Raw genomic sequence first — 27,854 nt, forward strand, 5'->3', positions numbered from 1 at the left:
GACCACCAGGGTGGGCAGGGGAGCGGGGCAGCCCCACCCTGCACCCCTCACTTGTCCCCTAAGAACTTACCGATGTTGGGGTGCTTCAGCAGGCGGCAGATGCGAGCTTCACGCTCCAGCTTCTGATGGTCTGAAACACAACCAGATGCTCAGGTGAGTCCGAGGTTGGGGAGGAACTCCACCTGCTCCATCTCTCCCTCCTACAGCTTCTTATGATCTCCATCTCCCAGGGCAGCCCCAGGGCCCTGGACAAGCTTGCCTTTCCGGCAGGGCCTCTGGGTTGTCCAAGGAGAGAGTGAGGTGCAGCAGAAGAGGGAGAGGACAGGGCTACAAAGAGGCAGAAGTCCCTTCCTCTCTCTGGGCCTCAGTCTCGAGGGTCCTCCAATGAAGCATACCCCTGAGCCCCTGCCTGTATAAGACCCAAACTCCAGGAGGCCTGGAGCGCCCTGCAGGCCAGGCTCCCGCTGCCCTCCTCAAGCCCTGCCCCTCACATGGCGCTCCAGCCAGACAGAACTGCTCATTTCATGTCCCCAGATTACACCCAGCTCAGCCCTGCTCCCGTCCAGACCCCCACACACCAGTTCCCTCAGCTTGGAACACTCCCCCTCCACCTCCAGCACTGGTCCTCCACTGGCCAGCACTCACTCCTACCCATCCTTAGATGTTGCCCTCTCCAGGCAGCCTGCCCTGATTGCCAGGTTGGCAGGGGCCCCTCCGCTGTGCTCTCATCCCACTCTGTCTCATTGATATCTCTACCCTGGAGGGTGGGGCTTGGTCTCTGCTGTGCCCCTGGCCTCTACTCAAATGCCTGGCACATTGCAGGTGCTCAAAACTAACTGAATGGAAGAACAGATGATAAAATGAGTGAGCCTTTCTAAGGGGGCGGCATTCTCTGCAGAAGAGCTGCACCAGTTTGCAGAGGCCACCTCCCTTGTAGAGGATGTAGAGAGCCCCAAAGAATCTGTAGGGCAGACCTTGCGTGCGGCTCACCCCGAGTTCTCACACCTGCCTTCCGGGACATCTGTCCAGATCCCCTGGGTCTCCCCACCCACCTGGGAGAGAGCCCTGGTTCAGGATCTGCCACCTGTGGCCTCGGACTCCGAGGCTGCCGGAAGGAGTCAGGCCCCACCCCATCCTCCCAGCAGCCCCGGCCGTGGGCGTCACTGCCCCCATTTTTATAGATGAGGAAACTGCAGCCTCATCGGTGGCAGAGTTGGGACTGAAAATGTATTGCCCAATTCCCTTCCTGGTGCTTGTCTCACAGGCCTTAATTTCAAAAAGAAACAGTAGAACAGGAAGCATTTATGAAGGTACAATGTTTACCGCATGCTCCTTGCTGCGCAGAGAGTTTTATGTGCACCTCAGGCCCTCTCTCTACAACCGTTTGAGGGAGGTGTGATTACTGCTGGCTTTTAAGAGGAAGAACCAGAGGTTCAGGGAGGGTGAGTCCCTGGCCCACCGTCACACCTGCAGTGAGCAGCGGAGCCAGGCTTCGAACCCAGGCAGCCAGACTCCATGGCTGAGCTTCAAAACCCGGAGCAATGCTGTTCTCCTCACCCTGACAAATCGCCGCCACCTCTCCCTGCCCCCAGCTCTCAAATGGGAAAACAGAGGGCCACTGGCGGGCTCTCGCTCAGACACTCGTGGGCAGAGCTAGGACTAGAAACCTGGTCTCCCAATGGCCTCTTCAGAGCAGGCAGGCGCCAGGGAGGGTGATGAGGATGGAGAAAGACCTAGCCCCCATCCTCTTTCCCTGCCCCCTTTATTAGAGCAATTACTGGCCACCCTCCAAGGGCTGCAGAAGCCAAGATCGATACTGAAACGTGGCTTTTCTGTCAGCAAAGCGATGACATCAAATCGAGTTTTCATGGAGTGTAAGGTCAACTTCCCAGCTAAAGACCCGCTGCAGGCCCAGGAGGGAGGGTGGACCCAGGGGTATCCCCCTAATACTGGGTCCCTCCTTGCCTCCTTGCATATCCTTTAGGGTGGGGGCACGTTCAATTCCAGGGCAAAGGAGGGGAATCCCCACGGACTGGCTGAGGTTCCTCTGTGGGCTGAGGAAGGCTGGGCCCACCCCCTCCTCCATCCCCTGTCCCTCCACTCCCTCCATCCTCAACAGAACCAGAAATCGGGCAGGTCCAAGTTAGGCCTGTCAGAGGGGGCTGGGGGCCTTCTGGCTCAGGCCACACGTGGGGAGGGGCGGATTCAGAATTCTGGCATCTTCTCCACATGATGTTTCCAGGAACAGAATTAGACTGACAGGGATGGGAGAAGAAAGTGTTGGTCACACCGCTTGAAACTCATGCATGGTCACCAGACCTGCTGCTGGAAATGCTAGGAACTAATTGTTTTTTATAAATCTTATCATCATCGAGTGCATAGTACAACTACACTGCATTGCAACTTTCAGTGCCGAAAGCATTCGTTTATTGAGTGGAAACACACACATTACACAATAATTTTTGTAACTCTGAAATATGTTTACTTTCTAGTACTATACAGGGAACCTCAAGAAATGCAGGGGTTGTATTTGTGCTCACCTCTGAGGCCTTGCTCTGTTATGTAGGTGGGGGAACTACAGCGGCGAAGGAGCAGCCCCTTCATCCAAATCACTCATCAAGATGGTCCGGCTGCATTAGAGCTCAGAGCTTCAAGAATTCACTCTTGCACACCGCCCCCACCCCCACCGGCAAGTCCTGGGCAGCCAAGGAGCTCTTATTAAAATATGAAATAGATCCTGTCACTCCCAGGCTTCAGACTCTCCAACAGCTTCCCAATGTACTCGTAACCCCATCGAGACTCCTCACTAGACCCTGCTGGGTCCTGCCTCATCTTGGCCTTGAAGCTCCAGCCCCATTGGCCTTAGTTCGGGCCTGAAGCACACTGGTCCCTCCCCACCTCAGGGCCTTTGCCCTTGCCGCCGCGCCCTCTACCTGGAGTGCTCTCACATCCTGGGTCTTCCCATGGCCTCCTTCTCCTTTTCCCCTGAGGGTCCCCCATGCCCCATCACATCCCCGCGACCCTGCCTTATTTCCTTCACAACACTCATTGCTTCCTGGGATTACCCAGCCCATCTGTGCGCTCTGTGCTCCTTCTAGCCTCCCATCCTAGGAAGCAGGTGCCATGAGAGTAGGACCTGGTCTGTCGGTCACTGCCATGTGCCCAGGGCCCGGAGCCCAGCTCGTCAAAGATCCCATACCTAAGCGGTGGCTGAGCTGGGATCTCGATCCATGTTCATAATTACTATTCCACGTTGCTTCCCATTCCAATAACTAATTAATTGTCAAATCAACCCATCCAGCTTGGTAGAGTCCCACGACGGGGAGAGGCCTGAGGAAGCAAGTCAGCAGCCCCCAGCCTGGGTACCTGGAAGGACCACCCCCGATGCCCACAACATACCTTCTGAACTTTCACCCTCCCTCCCCAGGTTTTTGGGGGCCCTCCCTATCCAGAGCGCAGCAGGTAGGGATGGGGAGAAACTCTGGGGGCAGGTTACTGGAGCCAGGGGGGCAGGGTGGGCAGAGGAGAGGTCGCAGAGGGCGTGTGGGGAGAGCTCGGTCAGGAAGCTCGGAGGGCCCTCTGCCAGCCGAGGGACTGGGTTCCGGCAGGCAGGTGGGCTCCAGGGGATGGGGGGTGGGTTCCAGTGGACAGGTGGCCAGCAGGAATCTGACCAGAGGCCCAAGAACCAGGAGAGAAAATAGGCCTCCTGGTCTGGAACAACTGCCCCACCCTCCACGGCGGGGGGGCCTCTGCAGGGCTGCGATCCTGGGGGGCTGGGTAAATAATCCTGAGAACTGAGAGTGCCAGGCAGGGGCGGGGAGAAGGATGAGGAGGACAGGAGAGATGTCTTCCTGCCCTCTCACAGGCTCCCTCACGTGGACCTGAAGCTCGGGGGTAGCCTGAGTGAGCTCGTGCTGTGCCTCCCACCCGGCGTCCTGAGAGTGGCCACCAGGGAGCCGAGGAAGCGACCCCTCGGTGCCAGGATGGACAGTGGGGCCTGTGGAGGTCGCTGTACCCAGACCAGTCACCTCCAGCTGCACCAGCCACACCCGAGTGCCAGCAAGGTTAATGAATGGTTCCGTGTGTGCCCGGTGCGCGGGGGCTGGAGAGCGCACAGAGCCCCCAGCAGGGAGGCAGTGCCGAGCCGACACTCAGGACAGGAGTTTGTCAACGCAGCCCCTCTGGCCTCCCCTGCTGAATCCAGCCCTCCGGGGTGGAACCGCCCGGGGCAGCCGCATTTTTTATAAAGGTGCCCGAGGGGGGTTGGCAGGGATTGGGACAGGCAAAATTTCTACTTTTCGTGTCATGTCTATATGGTTTCTTGGAAGTGTTTATTTCATGAGCATTTTATTTAAAACACTAGTTTAAAAATATGTCCAAAAAAATTATCTCCTGGGTTTGGGAACTGCTGGGTAGAAGAGGCTCCCCGGGGGGGAAAGAGGAAGCTGTAGCTCCCTGGGGGTTGGAAAGATGCCCCGAGCGGGCATGCCCCCCCCTACACCCGGAGCTGCCAAAGTCACCCGGGTGTGCCAGCAGGAGAAGCTTAGAGTGTGTTGCCAAATATTCCATCTCAAGCCACTCCCCACCCCAGGCACCTTGAGTGGCAAACAAAGAAACCGGCTAAAAAGAGCTCCGCTCTCCTCTCCCGCGGGGGAGAAGGCTCTGACAGTTGGCAGGCTGCTATGGGAAGGTTCCCCTAAGAACATCTCCACTCCCTTCCTCCTAGGCCCCAGCCACCTTCCTCCCTGGAGCCCACCAAATCGCCAAAAACAGGGGGCATGGCGGTTCCTGGCCGGCACAGCCTACTGCACACACTGCCCAGGAGTGCTTAGTCACATCCCGAAAAAGAGGCAGTGCCTCTCCACTCTTCCCCACGCACACACACACACACACGTGTGTGTGTGTGTGTGTGTGTGTGTGTGTGTGTTGAGCTGACCCAAGACCCCCAGCATCAAGGAGGGACCTGGCTTCCCTCCTTCGAGGTCAACCTCAACCTGTCACCCTGAGTCATGGCTCTCGTCTTCCCCACCTTTTTCAAGGGTTGGGACATCTCCTTTGCTCACGAGAGACGCGGAGCAGAGAGAGGGCCCCAGACAGCCACCCATCGCACAGCACCAGCCAGGCCAGTCCCAGCATCGGGGCTCGAGGCAGCACTCTGGCCAGCCATCCTGCCACCCTGGCCCCGCCCCTGCCTCTGGCTCCAGCCCTGTCGCAGGTCTCTCCCTTTCACACTGACTTGCATGCTGACCATGTGACACTGGGGAGCCTGGGCCTTTGCAAAACGCCCACTCCCGCCCTCAGCCTCTCCCCGCTGCAGGACACTGGCTGCCTACAGGGGAGTTCAGTAACTAAGACGAGGTGCTGGGCTGCTGACAACACTGAGCCAGGGAAATGAAAAGCAGCAACACAAGGGCCAACATGGGGCCTGCTGGAAGGCCCGTGGGGCACGGTGTGAACATCCTCTACCAGCCTCTGTGAACCTCACACCTGCCAGGCCCTGGCCCAGACGCAGCTGCTGCCTGTGCCAGGCAGACACCTGGACACTACACCAGCCCTGCCCACAATGCCTCCCACACAGCACAGGCCACGGGCTGCTTGGGCCGCACCTGTGCCAACCCACCCACCAGAATTCCCTCCACCTCCCAGTGGTCCCCTGAGGCCACTTAGACACTGTCCAGACCAGGGACTGAATCTTTGAAGACAAGCCTCCCCGACACACTGGCCATGATCACCACCGCTACTGCCCTAGTCCCATGCTAACGTCAAGAAGCAAGGCTTGCAGACAGGCTCCCCAGACTTTAGAGTCCACACGAATCACTGGGCTGTCTTGTGGAAAGGCAGACTCTGATTCCTTAAGTCTGGAATCAAGAGTCTGCATTTTAACCATCTCCTGGTGATGCTTCTGCTGCGGGTCTAGGATCACTTCCAAATTAAAGTTCCCCGGGGATCTTTTCCAACTCCCAAGTCACACGCCAGACTAATTAAATCACAATCTCTGCGGGCAAGACCTGGGCAGCAAGTGTTTGAAGCTCTCCAGGGGATTCCAGTGTAAAGACAGGTTTGGAAGTCACTGTACTAGGGAGTCTTAGGGACCAGAGTTCCCTGGACACTGGCTGAGCACCTAGGGCACACAGGGCGCTGTCCTAGGTACTGAACATATCGCAAGGAATGAGACCCATCCTTACCCTCTTGGAACTTCAAGTCAAGAGGAAAGATAGATGTTAAACAAGGAACGAAGCCAGTAGATACATTAAGTCCAGGTTGGCAGAAAGCCACAGGAAAGTAAACAGTAATGAGACATAAAACGGGAGAGACTGCCCCAGATTTGGAGGTCAGGGAAGCCCCTCAAAGTAAGTAACATCAAGCTGAGACCTGAGGTTGAGAAAGAGCCAGCCTTGTAAGGAGCCAGGTAAGGGCATCCAGGCGAGGACACAGAAGGAGCAGAAGTCTGGAAGTGAGAATGGGGGTGAGTGGCAGACAAGCAGGGAAAGGAAGTCCCAGCTAGCACCTTAGCCTTCGCAGCTGGGTGTCGAGCAGAGAGCTTGCCCTCAGAGAGGCTGTGACCTCCATCCTAGATTTCTTAAGGAAGGAAAAAGGAAGAATCTGTTCATCATACCCACAGGGAGAAGAGCTCTCATGCCTGCTGGCAGCACTGCCCATGGGGTGCTGGTTCCAGACTCAGGTCCCGGTTGTAAGCCAGTGAGTAGAGGGAGGGGTGAAGGGAAGGAGAGCCCCGAGGGCAGGAAGCCATGGGTTCCCCACCTACCTCTGGCCGAGAGTTTCTTGGTGTTGATGATCTTGGCAGCATACTCCTGGCCAGCCAGCACCTTCACACACCTGCGCACGACCGAGAAGGCTCCCCTAGGAGGACAGAGAAGGCAAAGAGGGTGAGGGCGGGCCCCAAGGGGTGTGCCCCCAGGAGACGCCGGAGTCCTTGCAGCTGCACCGTGGCAGGTAGGGAACCCTCCTTCAGGGCTTCCCGAGCTCATAGGGACTGCTGTGGCCAACTCAGGGACAGAGCGGGGCCTCGGACCCACCAGGAGAACCCCTGGTGGAGGGTTACTAGAAGCTCAGCCTGACAAGAGGTGAGCCTTACAGAGTCTAGGACGTTGGGCCCTCCCAGCTGGAAAACATTAGAATCCAGTCATGTCAGAATCACAGACACTAGTCCCTGGAAGGTTTTAGTGTTTTTGTTCTTTGAATAGGGAACACATTGACGTAGTTCAAAGTCCAAAAGATACGAAAGACTTCTTCTCACCCCTGTACCCCAGTCTCCAAGGTCCCCTCCCAGAGAGAGCCACAGGCACCTTCCCCCGCACAAGTGCACCTGGACCTTACAAGCTGTTCTGCATCCTCCATTTTCCAGCAAGTATTTTGGTGAGCCTCCTTCCATTCCACAAAGAGCTCTTAAATATGACGTCTTCATGACATCATATTTAATCACGTGCCCATCCTGTGATTTACCTAGCCAATCTCCTGTCGATGGGCAATCGGTGAGTTCCAACCTGTAGCTATGACAAACAGTGCCACAGTGGCTGACCTCACGTGTGTGTGCTAGCGCAGCATTTCCCACGTGTGCAAATGTTTGTGGGTGAATTTCTAGAGCCGCTGTTGTTTGGTCAAAGGGTAGATGTGGTCTGGAAGTTTCGATAGATAATGAGAGATTTTCTGTCTTGGAGATTGTATCAACTTAGGAGGAAGGGGCCGTGTTCCTCCACTCTTTTCTGCGTGGCCTGTTAGAAGACTTTCTTGTCTTTGCTAGCAAGACAGGCGGCAAGTGGCAGCCCGGTGTAGAGCTGACTTGTGGTTCTCATACTGAGAGTGAGCCTGGGCATCTTGTTCTGTGATTTAGGGTGTTCCCGAGGTTTTATTCTCGAAGTATTGGTGGTTGGAAGAAAACCTGAAGCAAGTATTTATGTGAAATTTCTCCATTTTAAAATATCGGCACCTTATTTAAAAAAAAAAGTAAACATAGTATCTGGCCAAACAGAACCAGTTTGAGGGCCAAGTCTGGCATCTGGGTGCCGTGTTGCACCCTCTACCACAAACCCCCTGATGTCTCAGGGGAGGCCCCTGAGGGGCTGGACAACGACTGGGGTCACCAACATTACCACCCTAACCATAAGTGAATGACAAGAAGTCAGTCCCAGGGGCAGGCCCCCCCATGTTTCAGGTCCATACAAATTACCCGGGTATCTGGCTAAAAAGCAGATTTTGACTCCTCCCACCTGGAGTGGAACTCAAGCCTCCGAGCTCCAGCACAGCTCGGTGTGGATCGCTGAAAGCCACGCAGCTAGTTTCAGGCAGGGCCGCATCTAGAACTCAGGTATCTGCACTCCCAGGTTTTGGGGTTCTCCCCCACCGGTGGGCCCGCACATCCAGGCTCCTGCTGTGGGCACGCCCCATTGTATCCTCCAAACTTCGATCCCCCTGCTAAGCATACGAGCAAATCCAAGCCACCAAGATGAGGCTGAGGGGAACAGGGGAGGGCACTGGCAGGCACCGAGGAAGCCTGCAGGCTGGCACAAACACCCTCTCTGCACACGCCCTGGGTGTCACGTTGCTGGCTTTGTGTCTGGTCAGCAGGAGGGGACTGGTGGGAAACTGGAGAAAAACAAGGAAGAGCGAGCTGCCAGGTGGCTGGAGACTAGGAGAGGCGGCCTGGTAGGAAAGCTGGAGAAAGCCAGAATTTATGGGCAAACGACAGTCTCACACAGCGATGGACCCTCCCCAGGGTGCACAAACCCTGCCTGTCCCTTCACCTGGAGGAAAGCAGCAAGAACAGTCACCGTCCCTGAGAGGCCTCCTGTTACAGGGCCTCTCGCTGGCACTCCCGACACCAAGTACCTCCCCAGTTGTCTCTCCCACCTGACAGTGAGTTCCCCTGGGGCCAGGACTTGAACTTTCTTTTCCACGCCCCCATGCCTGGGTACCCAATGCCTGCTACCAACTGGGACCCCATAGATGTCACTCGCAGGAACGGGAGGTAGATTTAAGCAACAGTGAGAGGGACTGGAAGGAGACGGGGAGAGGACTTGCAGTGAAGGGTGCTAGGAAGAGGACAGGCGTCTGAGGAAGGTAGGGCCCAACCGGTCTACAAAGGTGCTCACGCTGTCCAGACGTGGGGGATGGACCTGAAGACCTTCAGGTCCCCGCGCAGGTCCCTGCCCAGCCAGGACTTTCAAAGGCCCCGGGAGAGAGGATGATTCACGGGGCCACTTCTGGGAAGGGTTCTGAGAACTCCAGGGAGAGAAAGGGTGGGAAGGAGGGAGGCTGTAAGCTCCTAAGTGCAGGGCGAGGCTTGGCCCTGCCCACCAGCACCCAGTCCGTGCTCGGTCCGAGCTGGGGTTCAATTAATAGGAGGAAGGGAGGGAGGGAGAGAATTTCTCCAATAGAGAAATAAAACTCCATTCTAGGTAAAGACCTTAAATCAATGGTTATCACACTGACTGCTTCAGAATCCCTTGGGAGGGGAGGGTCTTTAAAAAATACCTATTCTAAGGCCCTGTTCAGACCTACAAAATCAGAACCCTTGCATGTGGGCCCAGGGAATCTGTATTTTAATTTAACACGCTGTTCCAGCCAGCTCGGCACTGCCCACCTCCTGGGAAAGTCCTGCCTGACATCCACCCCGCCCCAAAAGTCAGCACTGACAGGGGTCACTGGGCTCTGAGCACGGGGGCCCCACAGGCCCCACAGCCTGGCTCTGTTCCAGGAGCTCAGGTCCCAAGAGCCCCGCCTATAAACCGGGAGACGTGCTAACTTCCTCCTCAGAACACAGCCCCGAGCTGCTGAGTAAATCCCAGGTTCTCACTCAAGGTCCAGACCGTGGGTGGGCGGCCACAGGGGTCCTGTACCCGTGAAGGACATCCTGTGCCTGTGAGTGGGCATATGTGCATTTTTTCCCCTGGAGCAAGGATGCCTGGCTTTTAACAGATGCTCAGAGGGAGGAGTTTGTCAAAACCAGTTCAGAGCTATGGATGCCGAGGATGCCGGCCTCCCTTCAATGCATGGTCACCACTAAGCTCCTTCTGGGCCCTCACAGCTGGGGAATTCTGATCGCCCGTTTAACAGATCAGGACACTGAGACCTCAGCGAGCGAGCATATTGCTAGTGAGGCCAGGTCACCTGCACGTGCTCCTCCGACTCCACCAAAGGCAGGAGAGTGTGACCCTCAAGAGCGGGGGTTCTGGGCTCACAAAGCCCCGCGGTCCGATCACGACTCACTCCGACTGTGTGATGCTGACCCTGGCGCTGCACCTCTCCGTCCTCTCCCATGCAATGGGGCAGTAATAGCCTCTACCTCCTTCCTGGCTGTGTTGGTGGGTTGAGGGAGACAATTCCCACAAAGCCCTGGGCACAGTGCCAGGCACAGAAGGCCTCCAAAGGGGAGGGGAAGGGCCTGAGCCAAGGAGCCCCTCTCTCTACCTGTGCAGCCTCAGATCCTCATCCGCAGAGGGAGGCTCCTCCCCTCCTGCGAAAGCGCTGAGGCCAAGGACACGAAGGGCAGGGGGAAGTCTGCAGCAAAAAATGAGAGCGGGGGCAGCCAGCCTGCTGCCCTAACTTCCTTCTCTCTTATCTGCTGTTGGAAAAGGGCATTTTTCTGCAGTCTCATCCTACATGAGTGAGTGGCCACAGCGCAGCTGCCTTGGCAAGCAGAAAAGCCAGCCCACTCCTCCCCCGGCCCTGAGCTGAGCAGGTGGCCAGCAAGTGGGTGGGCAGGAGCTTGGAAACAGGACAAAGTGTAAGAGGGGAGGAGGCCCAGGTGGGGAGGGCAGGGTGGAGGGAGTGACCAGGGCTCCCAAGAGGAAGGGATGAGGCCTGCATGGGAGGGCCCTGCCGAGTGTAGGAAGTAGGAGGCAGGTCCTGGGAGTGCCTGTGAAATTGTTTTTGGGTGCAGAGGGCTCAAGGAGACAGGTCTGCCCACCGGTGTATGCCAGCAGCCCGGCCAATGCCCTGGTGTAGGGGATGCCAGGTGCTCTGATGGAGCACAGACGCGTTGCCCTGGGTGTGAAGCATGTGGCCACGTTATTCAGAGGGTCATGAAAAGTGGGCAGGGAGAGGCGAGGGTGTGAGACAGACAGACACTGGACAGACAGAATCTCGGGTCTGGCCATGCTGGGAGGTCTTGGGCAGCGGTCTGCATCGGTGTGGCCTCGGTTTCCCCATCCGCAGCATGGGGTGGGGTGGGGAGGAGGCTAAACAGCAGAGGCCTTTCCACCTTTAATCATCTATACCAGCACCGTCCCCCAGGACTCTCCGTGACAATAGAACTCATCTGTGCTGCCCAGTGTGGCAGCCACTAGCCTCAGATGACGAGAGCACTTGAAATGGGGCTAGGAGGGCTGACAGACAGAACTTGTAGTTCTCTCTCATTTCAATAGAGGGATGTGGCTAATGGCCTCCCATTGGGAAGTGAAGTTCTATGCGGATAACAGCAGGCTCTCCAGAACCAGACCAACTGGAGTTCAGATCGTGGTTCAGCCGCTTCCTAGCAAGTCCCTTAACCTTGGGAAGCCTCTTTCTTCCCCTGTAGAATTAGGTAAGAACAACGCCACCCCATGCAGCTTCTTCAGGGATTCAAGGAGACAATAAGGTGTGCAGTGTGTTAGCACAGTCCCTGGAGTGCGGCCCCCGATCGGGAAGCAACGCCTTTCATCGCCATCATTACCTGCGAAGCGGCGAGAACAGCTGGCCTCACCAGGAACAAGACGGACCCTGTTTGCCAAGCTCAGGGAAGAAGAAACTAGGAGAGGAGGTGGGGCCACGGAGCTGTTCCTCAGAGCAGAGCGGAGCAGCCTGCCCCTGGGTGTGTGTGGGCATGAAGGTGAGCGGGAAGGAGGCCGTGCCCAGCTCTCCAGCCCACGGACAGGGAGGGCACAGTGAAGGTGGGTCCAGTGTGGCTGAGAATGTGGGATTGCGCTAATGGGCTGTGAAAAGCAAGAATCACACTGGGAAATTGCTCGCTGGATGCCTGGCAGCCGTGGTGTCCTGGGAGTCGCTGGCCGCCAGCCCACAGGGGCTCACCACCTTCTCTAGCCTGCAACAGCCCCCAATGCTGACATGGCAGCCAGGTGTCGCTCAAGTGTCCTTCTGGGCCCCAGTTTCCCTATTTGAAAGAGGGAGATGAGGAGCCCCAGCCCCACTTCCTTCTGGGCCATTTGTGAGAAGTCTCTGCTACATAGGGATGGGAACAGATTCCTGCTACCCAAGGCTGGTCACTGCCAATGCCCTCTAAGTAACCTCCAACCTTCACCCTGAGCGCTCTGAGCCTATGGGGCTCAGCAGACAGGAACACTGTGGGTGGGGGCCTGCTGGGGACAGCATGGTCCCCAGCCCCTCCCTCTGCTCTGCACTCCTTGGGGGTCCAGTTGTCGGGGGTCCTGACAGTCTTTAGAGTCTCGGCTTCATTGGCTGCCTCCTCCAACACACCCAGGTCTCCTTCATTCTGGAAAAATAATCAAGCACCGCTCCCCCAAAATAAAAAATACATATGTAAAAGCTAAGAACCTTTCTTTCTACCCAGCAGCCTGGGCCACTTCCTTCCTCCCTTCTTTGCTGCCAAACTTCCAGAACAAGTGTCCGACCGACATCCGCCGCCTCCTCTTCCCACCTCCCACGCTCCATGAACCCACCACAATCTGGCTCCCACCCCCGGGCTCCCTGGAAGAAAAGCTGTGCCAGGCCCGCCCACCCAGTGCCCCCCCAGCCTCAGCCCTGCTGGTATGGGTCCACCTTGCCTGCCCCACACAGGCGGCCCTTGGACCCACTGACCATCCCCCGGCTTTGAGGCTCCTCCCCCTTTCTGTGTCTGGGTCACAGCACCCGCCCTGGCAGCGCCCCTCACTAACACTGTGTTCACTTCTTCAACTTCCCCCCAACATCGCTGCTCCCTGTTCTCACTCCACCTCTCTCTTACCACTTCCCCTTCATCCCATCAACCCAGGGCATTAGCCGGGGTCTCTGGGGAGGCTCTGGGCATTCGGGAACACTTGAACCAAATTACTCTGTGTCTGTGTGTTGTTTGGGGCAGAAGATGCATACTTTTCTGCAGCCTCACAAAGGATTCTATGACGCTCCCCCAAAGTGGTGAAAGCCAGTGACCATCACTGAAGATGGAGCTCTGCTTCTGGATGCCCCCTCTCCCCAACAGTCTAGCCCCAGATTTCCAGCTCTTCACCGCCATGTCCGGGAGCTATGGGCCAGGCTCCTCATAGTCCAAGTCTAGTCTTCTACCCCAAGGCCTCCCCACTGTCAGTTAAGACACCTACGCAACCTGCCGCTCTGCCATGAGCTGGGTGGTTTCAGAAGTGCCTCGCCCGGTGCAGACAGACCTGCTGTCTGGGGCAGGATTCACATCCAAAACCCCCGGCGGCCAGTAGCTCATAGCCCGAGTCAGCTGATCTGATCACGCAGCACAGAGCAAGCCAGGGGTGGTGGAACCCAGAGCAGAAGGGGCAGAACTTCCAGGGAAAGGGACAGCAGAGGTGGGGTAGGCCATGGGAGCAGTCCCACCCGAGGGTCCGAGGTGTGGGCCACCTGTGGCCGCATCAGAAGCTGGTGTGCCTGGTGATACCTCACCACAGAGGCCCCCCATCTCCCCATTCCACAGAGGGAAAAACTGAGGCCCAGATCTTGAACCCAGAACTCCTGCTTCATCTTCCATCGCTCTTGTCAATACCCCTATTCTCAGATCAGGAAGGGCCTTAATTTGGGGTCCACAGGCAGACTTCAGAGTGGGGGGAATCTGTGAACTGCAGTGGGGTGCATTTTTCTGGGGAGAGTGCCTGTGGATTACCTGAGACTCCAGGGGGGCTCCGAGATGCCTCAACCATTAAAAAGCTGGCATCAGATTTGTTTAGAAACAAAGGACTATCTGCAACACCCGCCTCTATGTACTTTAAACACACCCCTTCACCCCTGTGGGCCTCACTTTACGCGTCTGCGAAACCACCTGCTGATCAGCCATTTTTAAGCCATCTCCCTCTCTTTTTCTTCCTTTCTTTTTAAGCAGTAATGCCCTTTCTTAAATAATGAACAAGCAAACACAGCTGTGCAAGTCCCCAGACAGCAAATACAGCAGCAAAGGAGATAGAGGCTGGGGGCTCAAGACCACCTTTGCTTGGTCTCCTCTCTTCTCCCCAGCTCACCACAGCGGCTCTGTCCAGAACTCTACAAACGGCAGCACTTTACAGCCGGAAAATCCTGGGCACAGCCCTCCTCCCAGCCCAGGCTGCAGCCGCCCACTCCCAGGCTCCAGAAGATGCCGTAGGGACATTGTGTGTTGGAGCTGTCCTGCACCCCCCGGGCCTGCCCCACGCCAACACAGCAGAAGTCATGTGGGGGACACAGAAGGCCTAGGGACCGGAAGATTCTGTTTGCTGCATTGAACCAACAGAAGTTCCTTGTTTGGGCTGTGCATGGGTTTTCTTGAATGGGTTACAAAAAGGAAAATGAAAAAAACATTCACAGAACATGGACACAGGACCAGCGCAGGCAAAGCGGGGAAGACGCTGAGCCTCAGAGGGGCTCCTGGCTGGCTCCGTCCGCCTGCACACCCCAAAGGCTCTCTGAGGTGCAGAGAGACACGCTCCAAGGGCCGAGCACCAGCCTGGAAAGAGGCTCCTATGCCCAGCTCTTGTATGCAACTGGCTTGTGTGACCCCGTGTAAGTCTCTGGCCCTCCCTGGGCCTTAGCTCCCCATCCTTAAGAAAGGGAGCGCTCCTCACGCTGATATTCTGAGTGGGACTGAGGATATTCTGGCCCCTAGAACATCTCCCACTTCATGCACACCTTCGCACACGCAGCACAGCGTCTCCCTGGGCAAGGGCAGGGATGTGGGACGGGCGGGAAACAGGTGCAGGGGCAAGAGAGGGCTGTGAATGTGTGTGTGTCTGCTACCAGCATGCTCACTATCCCCTGAGGACACGCCCGTCTTCGGGGCAGAGGAGCAGTGCTGACCATTAGAAGGTTCTTCCTTACATTGAGCTGAAGTCCACCTCCTTGTTGTAACTGTATACGTTTGGCTCCACTCTGCCCTCCAGGGCCACACAGAGCCATCTGCTCTCTGCCCTGGGGCCCCAGGACACCCCTGCAGAGATGAAGGGAGAGGCCACCCTCACTGCAGGGGTCTCCTGTTCTTGCTGAAGCCCCCAGCTCCTCAACCCTCTCTCACTTGATTTGGCTTCCAGACCTTCGTCACCCTGTCTGTCCCCCTGCTATACAATCAACAGGTTTTTAATATTCCTGCTAAGCTCCAGGCATTCAAAGGTTGGGGGCAGGCTGAGCAGCAAGTCTAAGAAAAGTGAGACCCTCCATTTCCCCAGGACTGACATGTTCCATAAAAATACACACCTCAGAGCCTTTGCCTGGGCTGTTCCCATTTTGAGAAACACTCTTCCACCCTCTTCCCTCTGATTAACTCTCATTCAGCCTCCAGCACCCGAGTGGTGCCTCCTCAGGGGAGCCTTCCCTGATACTTCCCCCACCCCAACTAGCTTAGCTCTCTCTGCCACTCATAGCTCCACGTTTGTGCTCATAATTCTTGTCCAGTTGCATTTAAGTAATTTCTGAAGTGACTTAATTAATACCAGCTTCCCACTAGACGGTGAGCCTCAAGGGGGCGGAGACTACATAAGTCTTGCATGTGGTACCTGCTGGGCTCAGGAAATTCTCATCAAATCGACGCAAGAGTCATAGACATTCCTCCTTTTATGGAATTCCCAAGACACCAAGGCCTTCAACTTTCTTCAGCACAGAAAGTCCCAGCAGCCTGAGCCCCTCCTGACTTACTGGTGGGCAGCCAGGCCCCACAAGCTCCCAGAGGGCCCAGGCTGCACCTCAGCAGGTTTTGACACGCTCTGGGGGCTGCACCAGGCTGGCCTGGGATAGGGGCTTCCTAATGAGCCACAGGGCAGCTCAGAAGAGAATGTACATGGGCGACATGCGTGCAAGAGAGGGTGAACTGTGGCAAAGGGACCCACAGAAAGAAGAGGAAGGGAGAGAGAGAGAAAGCGACCAAGACCAGAGGGACCCAAAGAGGGAAGGGGAGATAGAGGCAGAGGGACAGGTAGGGGTAGAGACACAGAGACAGAGACAGAGATGGCCCAGAAGCCCAGCCGGTGTCCTCTTGCTCTCTCTGCACTGGGAGGTAGTTTAACGTCCAGTTGGAGCCTGTGTGTGTGTGCACGTGTGTGTGTGTGTGTGTGTGTGTGTGTGTGTGTGTGCTCGCAGCAGGATGCTGGGGTTGCATTCCAAGAGAGCAACCCGACCGAGAGAGCAGGGCCCCAGACTGCAGGGGCGCTGGCGGCGATGTCGCTGTGTGCTTGTGCGGGGAGGCGGGCGGGCGGGAGGCTCGGCAGAGTGTCAGTGAGTCTCAGCCTGTGCGGGGGTGGTTGCGTGGGGGCGGAGGGCTGCCGCATGCACCAGAACATGTGCGTGCCTGCCGCTCAGATGGCTTGCAGGGGAGGCAGGAAAGGCTGTCCCTTCCCATGTCCTTGCCACCCCCTCCTTAAGGACCTGCTCCCCAACTCTTCATTCCTGGCTTCTGGCCCCTGCACATCACCTGGTCCCCACCCCTGGCTTGGCCACTTCCTCTCACTTTGGCCTTGGGCAAACCATTTCTCTCTGGTCATTGACTTCACCAGCTGTGCTATGTATGGAGACAGTGTCCAGGGTCCTCCCTGCTCTGAGGTCCTGGGAATCTGAAACTTCACGTGTGTGCCTCCCCCAGAAGCAGCCTAAAGAAGGCAGCAACTCCAACGGGGCATTTTGGCACCTGCAGAGCTATTCCGATCCCATTTTACAGACGGGAAAGTGGAGGTACACGAAGGACAAAGGATCCGCCCAGGGTAGCCCAGTAAATGAGAGGCAGAATCGTGGTTGGGAAACAAGCTCAGAGTCCTCTCCCCCACCAGGCCATCACCCCCTTCCTAGTAGGGTTCCCCAGACACAGCACCAGAAGGGGACCCTATCATCAACATCCCCCCACATGCAGGTGCTGGAGATCTACACGCAAGTGTGAGCGCTGCCACCAGTCCCCTGAGCCGGTCATTCCACCTGCTCAGCCTCAGTTTGCTCATCTGTGAGATGGGTGAGTAAGCCTTCAGCCTCCTGCACCAACGAGCTTACGAGCCCCAAAGTGCTGCGAATGTGATAGGTTATTAGAAGAAAAGGAAAAGCGCAACACTCGTCTTCGGGTGGTGCGTCCATGCCCCGGTGTCCTCTCTCTCCAGTGTTACATCATCAGCCCTCCTAGCAGCTCTGCCAGGGAAGGGCCAGACAGAGGAACACATTTTGCAGACATTAGCATTTGCATCCCCCAGGGGAACCCTAAGCACCCAGGACCCTGGACAGCTAAGTGCAGGGAGCTGCACCTGGGCCCCGTGTGGGCCCCCTGATCAGTGCAGCCCAAGTCCGGTTCACGATGTAAAGCCTTGGGCGTCGGAGGGGCAGCAGCTCCAGAGCCAGCTCTCCGCAGCTTCCCTGCCTCACCAACCTTGCTGGCCCCTGGAACTCCTCCCCCAGCCTCGACACACCCTTGAGTCACTTCAGATCTGTTTCTAGAGAGAAAAGAGTGGGCTGCACCCTCTCTCCAGTCTCCCTCCTCCCTCCCTCCCTCCCTCTCCTTCTCTCAAGCAATAGCTCCTTCAGAAGCTCTTTCTGCTCTGCCTGCTGATTACACAGGCTGCAGGGCAATCCTCGGCCTCCCTAACCTTTCCTGGGAGTGGGTCCAAAGCCCAGAGAATGTCAGAGGCTGGAGGAAGCATCCTCCTTCTCCACCTCATGGAAACTAACCCCTTCCCTTCATTCCGGTCCTCAGAGCAGAGAACACAGAACGCCCTCCCGTCTGGTCTGGTCCGCCAGGAGCTATGGCCCGAGTGCCCGGCCCACCCTGACCCTGAGCGGGCATCACTGCAGCTTGCCTCCCAAATAGCTTCTGTGCTCCTGAGGTCTGGGCTTTATTTCTCTCATCCCCTGGGAGGAAGTAGGATTGGGGCCAAGGGAAGGGAGAGTGAGCTAGGCTCTGGGTCCCAAGAGGCAGCCCCACCTCACCCCTCCAGGGGACCTGAAATCAATTCCTGGTTTTCTGAGTCTTATGCAGTGGGACCTTCCTCCAGTAGTATCAAGCAGCCCCGTCTGTGGCACTGACTCCAGCCCGTCCCCACCAGCTGGCTGCCCACCAGCAGAGAGAGGGGTGGCTTCCCTTACCTCCCCAGCCAGCCCTGCCCCGGGGCTCCTTGAAGGAAGGCCTGCAGTCACAAGCCAGTCCTCATTGGGGAGGACACCAGGAAGCCCTCGAAAAGCACATGCCTCCTCTCCAGCTGGGCAGCCCAGGTCCTTGTGGAAGGAGGTGCAAACGCTCCATGTCCCCTTGGAGGGCCCACCCAGCGGCCTCTGCCAGCCTCCCTGCCAGTGATCTGAAGTGGGCTCCTGGAATGGGGGCCCAGCATCTGGGTGGCGGCTGCCGCGTCCTGGCTGGGATGAACCCCTCAGGCACCTCTGGTGCTCCAGTTCCGAGGAGCCAGGCTGTCACTACGTCTTCACATGTACTATCTCCTCTCATCCTCACAGCACTTTTTCATCTCCAATTACAGGTCGGGGGAGAGAAGTGCCATAGCTTGCCGGTGTCGCTGAGCTCTGGGTGGTGCCGGTCCGGAGCCTGTGCCCTGTGCCGGGCACTGCCCCTCCCTGCCCCACTGGGCTCTTAGACGGAAGCCGCCATGCAGAGCGGATGAAGAGCCCCTCCCAGTGGTACCCTGGCCTTTTTAACCGAGGCATCTGAAATGTGGGTCCTCATCCCCTTTTTCCCAGTGAAAGCGTCCTTAACCTGAGGCCCATCCGCAGCCTTCCTGTGTCCTGCCAGCTCCTGACGTTGCATGCAATGTATTTTAGGTTTGTGCATTTTCCTGAGGGATGTAGACTTAAGCCCTTCATCAGGCTCCGGGAAGAATATGTGACCTAAAGCAGGTTAAGAGCACTGATGACTCTGGAAGGAAGAGGTCTGAAATTGATTAGACAAGACCAGGCCATGCCTGCCACCCTCGGTTTTCGTGCCATTGACACCCCAGGGCTCCCCGGCTCCTGAAGCGCTGCCATGGCCCGGTCCCCCCAGGCGCCCTGGCAGGCAGCGGGGCTGAGAGGCTCTCTGCCACGGCGCCCCCACAGCACCCAGTCTTCATGATCTCCATCTCCCCTCGGGGCAAAACATCACTTTCATTGTCATTTTGAGCACCTGAGTCACATTTTAACTCCATTTCACTGCACTCTCTGTGACGCAGTCCTCTCAGGCCGAGCCTTGGTCGCACCCTGGAAGGCAGTTCCCAGCCAATCAGGGCACCCTGGGGCTCCAGTGGGCACTGGGACCCAGCCGAGAAGGGGTCCCCACACAAGTTTGGCAGACAGCCCTGGTCCTCCAGAGCAGCCCTAAACATTTTGTGCCTGTCGCTCACCCCCCGCACAGAAACACACTCCAAAAGACGGGAAGACCGCAGACAAGGCTAAGCACTCATCTGCACATGGGTGCGTGTCTGCACGAAGAGGCGGGTGTGTGCCTGTAGGGGTCAGAATTTCCCGGTGTGCCAGTGTGTGTGTGTGCAGCCAGCCTGCTTGTACACAGCCACAGGCCCGCCCCCGCACATAGGCAGACACCAGCTGAGCTCACAACCCCCACACTCCCACCCGAGCCTGTGGGTCCAGGCTTTACATGCACACACATAAACCTTCCTATGTTCATGCCCCCATGTACCTACATGGACGTGCACATCCAGACCTCATAGGGACCAAAGTTCCCAAGTCCCAGATGTGCATCCTTAACGGACATATGTTTGCACCTGCCCAGACCTCACACACAATTGCCTGCTGCTGTGCACGCATCTCTAACTTGCCATACATGTGACTCACATTCACACCTTCACTCCCATGCAAACCAGCCAACAGCACCACTTGTGCCATTTGCACGCACCCATACTTGCATTTTCGGGCTTTACACAAGAAGCACACACTAGCACCTCCTCCTGGTGTATGCACCTCGACACTTGCATACCCTTTCAATGCTCACCAGTGTACCCCAGAGTCATTCCTTATACAACACACATCAGAATGCACACTTGTGTGTGCACTTTCAGGCCTCATACCAGCACATATCTGTTTAGAGGGCCCCTCTCCCCTGGACCCCTGCTGCTACAGCAGCAACCACCCAGGGCATTGGAACTGCTTTGCCCACAGGGCAGACCTGCCTCCCAGCTGTACCCTTACCCTGGATCTATCCCTGCATCTTCCACAAACCCTGCAGGGGGCATCCAGAAATGCTCTCCGGACCCTCCACAGCCTACTGGGCTACCGCAAGGGGCTCTCCTCTCCCCCATCCTCCCACCCTTCTCTCCACAGCAGTCATCACAGGCAGAAAATGAGCTCTGGGGCAGGACAACTTTGCCAAGGGACCCGAGCTGGTGCACCACCATCCCGCTAGCCCTGCAACAACATTGCCCCCTCCCAACAAGCCTGATTTTTGCTGATTGCCCTTCCCCTCCTCCCAACACCCAGAAAGCCTCGCCAGTGGCTCCGTTATTAACCCCTGCCGCACCAATGCCCTCCTTGCTCCTCAGAGGAGCTAGAAGGGGGCAACTGGGGAAAGATGTGCTTACAGGGAGAAGTTGGCCACTCTGCACAGTCGCTCAAGGTGTCTAAAGTCAGAAAGGACTACGGGGGAGGTGGTGAACTGTCACCAGAGGAATCCAAATTGCTGGCCGCCTCAAGAGAAACTCGCAGGGAATTCCAGCCCTGGACTCAGCTGATGGGAAAATCCCTTTTTTAAACCCTGAGTTTCTAAGAATCTGTGTGTTCCCAGGTCGTGTGCATATGTGTGCATGTGTGTGCGCTCACTGGCACGCACCATCAACCCTTCGCCCCCCACACACACTCGCCCAGCTGGCCCTGGCACATCTGTGTACCTGCAAACATGCCCATGCCAGTTCTGGGCACCCTGCACATGTCAGAGCCCCCAGACACAGCGAGCCTTCTTTCCTGTGTGAGAACAGGAAACCCCGCAGGTGCACACCCCCGCCCGTGACGCCTACCCTGCCCCCCCTCACCCTCCAGGACTCTCTGAGGTGTAACTCACTTTCCCAGTTCCTCGAAGAGCTGGTACTCTTCTGTGAAGCGGGTGCAGGTGATGGTGGCCATCCTGGTGTGGTGCGGGCAGGCGAGGCTCTGGGCTGGAAGACCAGGGCTGGGGGCACTGCTGTTCTTCTCCCGGAACCAGGGGCCACTCGCCTGCCCGTGCTGCCAAGTGAGAGCCTAGAACCAGCTTGACTGATGAGCCCCGGGCTTCTGAGCAGGGCACTGTGGCTGCTCACAGCCTCGCGAGCCTTCGTCAGCATCCAGGTCGCCATGGCAACCACCTCAGAAACGCCCTGTTCCCGTTGCCTCGGTAACTGCCTCCCCAACACCTGCCTGCCTTCCACTGCGAAACCTGCTCCAGGACACCCTGGCCCAACTGCACATAATACCGCAGGCATGTGTGAGCCCCGGGGGCAGGGGGACCAAGCAGCCCCCACCCCCAGGTGATGGACCAGGGAAGGGGCTGCAGGAGGGGGAGGAGAACAAACTTAGTCCACAAGTGATCTGCTTTCCTCCCACCTCCCCCACTTCTAACTATGGGCCCCTCAGATGGGCTTAAGTGGGGCAAAAAGGCAGTTGCTATGGTAATGGTGGGTGCCACATTCCAGGATGGTCCCCAGGAAAGACAGGATGCAGTTACCCTGGCAACTTCAGCTCCTCTGGAAAGACAGGTATTGCCCCGTTGTCCTGGCAACAGCCGGGTTCTTAGGTTTATAGGGAAATGATGGCTAATTCATTGGGATCCCTCTCTCCCTGTCTGTCTCACTGTAGACTCTGTAGTCTCTGTAACTGTCGCTCTGCTCCCCTCCATTTTTTTTGTTTTGCTTCTGCCTCTTTCTTCTTTTGCTGTGGTTCTCTCTGCTCTCTGCCACTTTGTCCTTCACACTGGCACCCTAGCTCGGGGAAGAAGTGCAGAGGAGACACCAGGGTTCTGGAGGGACTCACCCTGGTGGCCCCCCCATGCCCACCTCTCACAGCTGCAGCAGCTGGTCCCCTCTGGAGGCCTCTCCCGTAACCTTTCTTCCACCCTGTGCCCCCAGAGGGACCACAGAGATCTGGTCTCCTGGGGCTTGCGTCCCAGTTTCTGCTTGTGCTTCAAGGCAAAATGAAAGAGGTGGAGGAAGCGGAGGGGGAGGGGAGCCTGGCCTGGCATGGGGGGAAGTGGCCATGGCCTGCCCCGAAACCCTCATTCCCCAGTCTTGTGGGCACTTTCCCTGCCAAGTTCAGCTCTTTGGGGCAATCGCCATATCTGTGGCCCCACAATCTCACCCCAGGGTCTGAGCTCAATTTCAGCTCTGGCATCTATTGGCTGTGCAACCCTGGGAAAGTCACTGCCCCTCTCTGAGCCTTCAGCTCCTTTGCTACAAAACAGAACAAAGCTGCCACTGCAGAGGAAGGCTGTGAGGATGGAGTGGGCTGATGGTTGCGGAGGCCTCTTTTTAGTTCCCAGAAGAGAATAAGGAAGGTCTAAAGCCAGACCATGACCACCGGCATCACTCCAGCTTGAACTTGGGACCCCAGACCCTTCACATCCTGCCCTCTTCACGCAAGCACATTTCACAGCTCACCAGAGTGAGGTCTCGTGCCAGCATTTGCCCACAATGAACAGAGTTCGGATATCTGGATCCAAACTCTCTGGGTTTCTAGCCCACCCCCTTGGAGCCTCCAAATTGCCTTACTGGTCACCTCATTTGCTGGACATAGTATCAGCTCCTTGGAAATCCCCAAGCCCAGCAGGTCCTTGACTCACATCCCTAGGTCCAGGGGCCTCTGGAGACATCAGGCACCCCCTCCCCCAAATTCTACCCCTTTTCCTGGAAGTTGAGGGTGGAAATGATGGGGCTGGCTCTCCAATGCAGCTACTTCTTCCCAGGAGAGGAACAGGAGGGAGACAGAGGGGAAGGAGGGGAGGCGAGCAAGGGAGGAAGGGTAATGGCTTAGCCACTAATTGCACCATTACCACCTTCGGAAAAAGGAAAAACCACTCAGTTTTGTTTCTGTGCACAATATGCTTCCTGCTTCTGCCGCCAACGTTGCAATTCAGAGGCAAAGGAGAGAAGGCTGAGCTCCGGGCTCGCAGCCGGTGGGCAGCAGGCAAGGCACGGAACACGGCTAGAGGCTAGATATGCAAGTGGGGAAGCAGGGGGAGGGCTGCACCGCCACCTCCCACCCCAGCCTTTCCAGCCGGCTCCCAGGCGGGGATGGCTTCCGCACATGAACGTGAGTGCTGGACAGCCCTTAGGGACCACGGAGGGCCTCCCAGCTATTGCCCAGGAGAGAGGAGCGTGTGCAGTATTTAGAGCAGCTTCATGACCTGCAGGCTGTGGGATTTGGGATGAGTGTCCTAACTCCTCTGTGCCTCCGTTTCTTCTTCTGCAAAACAGAAGTAAAAATGCTCCCTAGCTCCAGGGCTGTCGTATGGGCTAAATGGATGAGCACAGTGGCTGACACTGTACACGCTCAGTAAACAGGCACAATTATTATTGAGGGACTCAAGAGACGCCCCTCTCCACAGTGTTCTCTCTGCCCCAGGGAAGCTCGTGCCATCATCTTCAAGTCCCAGTACTTTGCGGGGGTTGTTCTCTGAGCCCCCATTGGAGCTGAGCTGGTGGTTTGAACACCACCTTTCCCAGGCCTGGTTTGCAGCAATTCCTGTAGCGCAAAGGACTGGGGCTGGAGGGAGGGGCCACAAGCCCCGAGGCTGTATGAATGGGACTCTAAAGTTCTGAACATAGGAGGTGATGGCTTGCCTTGCACTGTCCTGACCAGCCTGTTTCCTAGTCCTCGCCATCCCCTGTGACGTGAAGCATGTTCAGAAGAGAGCAGAACACGCGTGTGGTGGGGGAGGTCCCGGCATCACGTCAGGGGGAGCCAGCAGTGATTGGAAGAGGACATGAAGGGACAGAGGCACAGATGACCAGCTTGCACCCTGACTCTGACAGGGACCGTGGAGGGGGCCTATGTGGCTTCAGGGGGCAGGGCCACTCCAGCCTATCACCACTGTCGCCACGGCTGTTCTTCCCCACTGCCACTGCTCTCTTCAGCTCTCCTTCTTTCTTTCCCGCCTTTCCCCCATTTTTTTCCTTCTTTCCCTCAAGCCCCTCTTTCTCAGTGCTCCCTACCCTTCATCCCATGCCTTTCCACCTCCTCTCTTGTTTCCCTCTGCCTTCCTCTCTGTCTGTCTCCATCGTTCTTTCCTCCCTCCCAGTGCTGGCTGGACCCTGTGCACAGGGTCCTGGGTCAGGCAGGACTCAGGCTGCAGCATCCTGAGGGTGGAGCGATGGCTTAGAGAGAAAGCAGGGGGAGGAAGAGGAGGCAAAAGAGGAAAAGATCTCCTTGGCAACTCTCTGTTACACACACACACACATACACACACACCAAAACCTTCAAGAGCCTTGCGCAGGGGTGTGGGCACTGCCTTGGACTGACACCCCCACCCAGAGTGTGACTGCCACCCTGCTGAGGAGGCACCACTAATTCACTGCCTCCCCTGTGCCCGCAAGCCTGGCAGCTGTGCCCAGTGGTGGCGAGCAGCAAGGAGCCAGCCTGCCTCTATGGAGCAGAGAGAGTGAGCCGATGATTGCAGTGGGAGTGACATTCCTGCCAGATTCCCCACTCCCCAGGGTCAGGGCAGGCCTGTGAGCCAGCACATACGTGCCCCCATCTTCAACCTGCGTGCAGCACTCAAGAGCAGGACCGCATGCCCTCAAGAGGCCAGGGGTGGGGGCCCCCCAGTCACTGTGCACAGCTCTGACACACCAGGATAGGGAACGTGAACCGGGGTACAGGTCGCACCCCTTGTATGTGGGGAGGGGCAAATGGGGATGAGGGCCAAGTTCCTGGGCCATGGTCGGGGTTGGGGTGGAGGGACACTGGAGTCCCAGTGGCATCATGGCAGCCGACCTTCCACAGCCCACACACGCGCTCACATGCACACACCCAAGTGGCTCAGGGTCCCGCTGGGCCTGGGCAGGCACCACAGAAAACGTGCCATCCAAACGGCCCCCAAGGGGCCTGTCCCACTAAGGGCAGTGAGCGTAAGGGGGCAGAATCAGTGGAAACTGGGCCAAGAGGAAAATGATCCTGCAGAGGGTCTAGGCAGAGGGTGATTTGGTTAATTCATTGCAGTAAATAATGCTGGGCTCGTACTCAAAAGGGAGAGAAGTCAGGGGCAGGGAGCAGCACTGTCCCCTGAGGTGTCCCACATAGGAGAGGGAAGCAGGGAGCCAAGGGACAGGGGATGACAGCTGCTGGGCCAGTGTCTGCACAGCACGACCTGCAGTTAGAGGACCCGAGTTCAAGGCCTCCCACTGGCTCTGAATGCTCATGGCACATCTTTTCCCATGAGCCTTCACTTCCTCCTGAGAAATATGGGGACAAGATGTTCCTTCACAGACTCCAAGGACATTTCAGGGCCAGGCCCTGTGCTAAGCACTTGACCTATTGCACTATTAATACCTCACAAGCAATGGCCATGAGACAGGTACAGTCATTGCCCGTTCTGCAGAGATACGACATGACTTAACCATCTGGGGTCTGCGTGACTTCAGCACCCGGCCCTGTGTTCTCTGGCCTCCACCAGGGCTGGAAGGCCCCTCGGGGAGCCCGTGCTCCCTACAGATGGGGGACCAAGGTGCAAAGAGGGAAGCTTCCCTCTCGCAGTCACACAAGTCAGGAGCAGAGTCAGGGCCACACCCCAAACCCCTGACTCCCAGCACAGGGCCCCTTCCCTCACCTTGCCCCGCCTGCCCCCTTCCTGACACTGCAGAGCTGCTTGCCTAGGTCCCGACGTAGCCAGGAGGCACTAAGAGAGAGAGAGGAGGAAATGGTGCCAAGGCCCAGGGTGGGTCCCACAGCCCCTCCGGCCAGGTCTGGGGCTCTCTTCCGGCTCCTAGGAGACAGTCAATGCTGCCTGGGATTCCATAGGCAAGGCCCAGCTCAGATAGGCCTGCCCCTGGTTTCAACCTATCAGCCTGGCACACCTGCTGCCACCTGGCCCAGCCAAGGGGGAAACGGGGCTTATCTGGCACCTCTGGGCTCCACTCCCCCCAATCAGCAACCCGAGGGGCCAGAGTTACCTCTGGTCTGCCTCCCTCCCACCCCTCCCCACCACAGGTGACACAAGCATCTGCCTGGTGACACCAGTCAGAGGCCTGACACAGAGTCCAGACCCAGGTGTCCCTGCTGAGGGGCTGCAGGGGCCACAAGAGGCAAGATGGGGGCCAGCGGGAGCCATGCCGATGGCTGGGCAGAGCAGAAGCCACAGCACGCAGGCTGAGCCTCTCGTCGCAGTGCCCTGAGTCCTGGTCACTGTTTATTTCAAACACCCTCTGCAAACGTCAGGTCAGGGCCACTGCCAGCGCCCTTGTTAGGCAGGCTCGGGAACTGCTGGGTTTCGGGCCAGATCGCAGGCTGAAGCTCAAGTGGGGCTTCTGGCCATTTGCCAGGCTCTGGGTCAGGTAAGACTCAGCCAGGTGAGCTCCAGGCTGGGGTGGAGCTTAGACGGAGCCTTCTCCTCAGGAATCAGGAGCAGGAGCCAGCTCTCAACCCTAGCTGGGCGCCCTGTTTGGGGCCAGGTTGGCCAAGGGCATGGGCCTTGGCAGGTAGGAAAGAGCAGAAAGGACATTTAGTAGTTCTGCACTTGTAGCCTCAGAGGACAGGGGCCCAGGAAGAGAAGCAGGACCCTGGAGCCGGAGGCTGGGCCACCTCGAGCGGGGCTGACTCAGCAGGAGTGGGCAAGCCTGTTACTCAACTGGCACCAGCCTAGAGCCACCAGGGAGCCCTGGCTCCTGACTCTGGAGGGCCCCGCCCACACAGCTGGGGCAAGCCCCCTGCACAGCTGGAGTGTCCTGGGTAGCGGGCAGACTGTGAACAACCCCTCCCTGGGGGATGCTGGGCCTGGGGCACTGTCCCAGTGGGTGACTTCTTCCAAGTCTCCCTCCTGAGCAGGCGGAGGCACTGGGGCTGGCCAGAGTCACTGACCTCCGCCAGTCCTGGTCCTTGCCCCCGCCCCCAGCCCTGGCATCAACATTTTGGAGAAAGAGAAAAGTTCCAGCTTCAGGGGCCCAGGTTTGGGAGGAAGGGGCCCAGGACATGAACGCTCACCTCCACCCTGCAGCCCTAGGGTAGACCTCCACTCCTGGGCTGAGCTGCCTCTGCAGTGGGGTTGCAGCTCCTAACTGATACCCAAGCCCCCTCCACCGCACCGCACCCACCCCACCCCACCCGTCCTGCTCATCCACAGGCTGACGAGTCCTAACAGGCCTCCTTTGCCAGTGACAAAAATAACTATTTTCAAAATTCACAGCAGGGCTTTCGCCTACACACGCTGTGCCGACTGGAACCTGAAGGGAGATACGCAGAACGCAGTGTGCGGATGGAGGCACCGCTCTGCAGCAAGGAGGCTCGGGAACCCCCGCCCCCCTCCTCCCACCACTCAGCTCATGTTCCCCAACACGCACACATGTGTGTGCGGGAGCCCAGAATGGCCAAGTGGGAAGGGCTCCTAAGTCACCCGCTGTACACAGGCGGCGGTGGGGCCCAGAGAGGACCTGGGATTCACCTGAGGTCACACTGTGGATCTGCACCAGGACAGGAGCAGAACGCACACGCTCTGCTTCCAGGCCGGGCTGCCCACCTCCTCTCCCAAACACGTGGCCAGCGGTTAGCTCACACCTGCCCCCGGGACCACATGCACACAACCACGTGCTCACAGACAGCACTACAGCCTTTGC

General features: G+C 57.5%; 1 protein-coding gene across 5 annotated transcripts in view; it reads right to left on the reverse strand.

Annotated features, from left to right (window-relative positions):
- CAMK2A (calcium/calmodulin dependent protein kinase II alpha) overlaps positions 1–21,380 on the reverse strand; it is a 59,300-nt gene extending 37,920 nt beyond the window's left edge. For 2 of the 5 annotated variants that reach the window (XM_036013677.1, XM_036013676.1), the window contains exons 1-3: positions 21,122–21,360; positions 6,767–6,861; positions 71–130 (exon numbers count right to left, since the gene is read on the reverse strand). In XM_036013677.1, coding sequence (XP_035869570.1) covers positions 71–130; positions 6,767–6,861; positions 21,122–21,183 — 217 coding nt within the window. In that variant the 5' untranslated portion in view covers positions 21,184–21,360. Of the gene's footprint in view, positions 1–70; positions 131–6,766; positions 6,862–21,121 lie in introns of all 5 variants that reach the window. The other 3 variants (XM_028528051.2, XM_028528049.2, XM_036013675.1) reach the window with 3 other exon arrangements.
- Between the last annotated feature and the right edge of the window lie 6,474 nt (positions 21,381–27,854).

The sequence above is a fragment of the Phyllostomus discolor genome, chromosome 13, assembly GCF_004126475.2.
Source record: "Phyllostomus discolor isolate MPI-MPIP mPhyDis1 chromosome 13, mPhyDis1.pri.v3, whole genome shotgun sequence".
NCBI lineage: Eukaryota > Metazoa > Chordata > Mammalia > Chiroptera > Phyllostomidae > Phyllostomus > Phyllostomus discolor.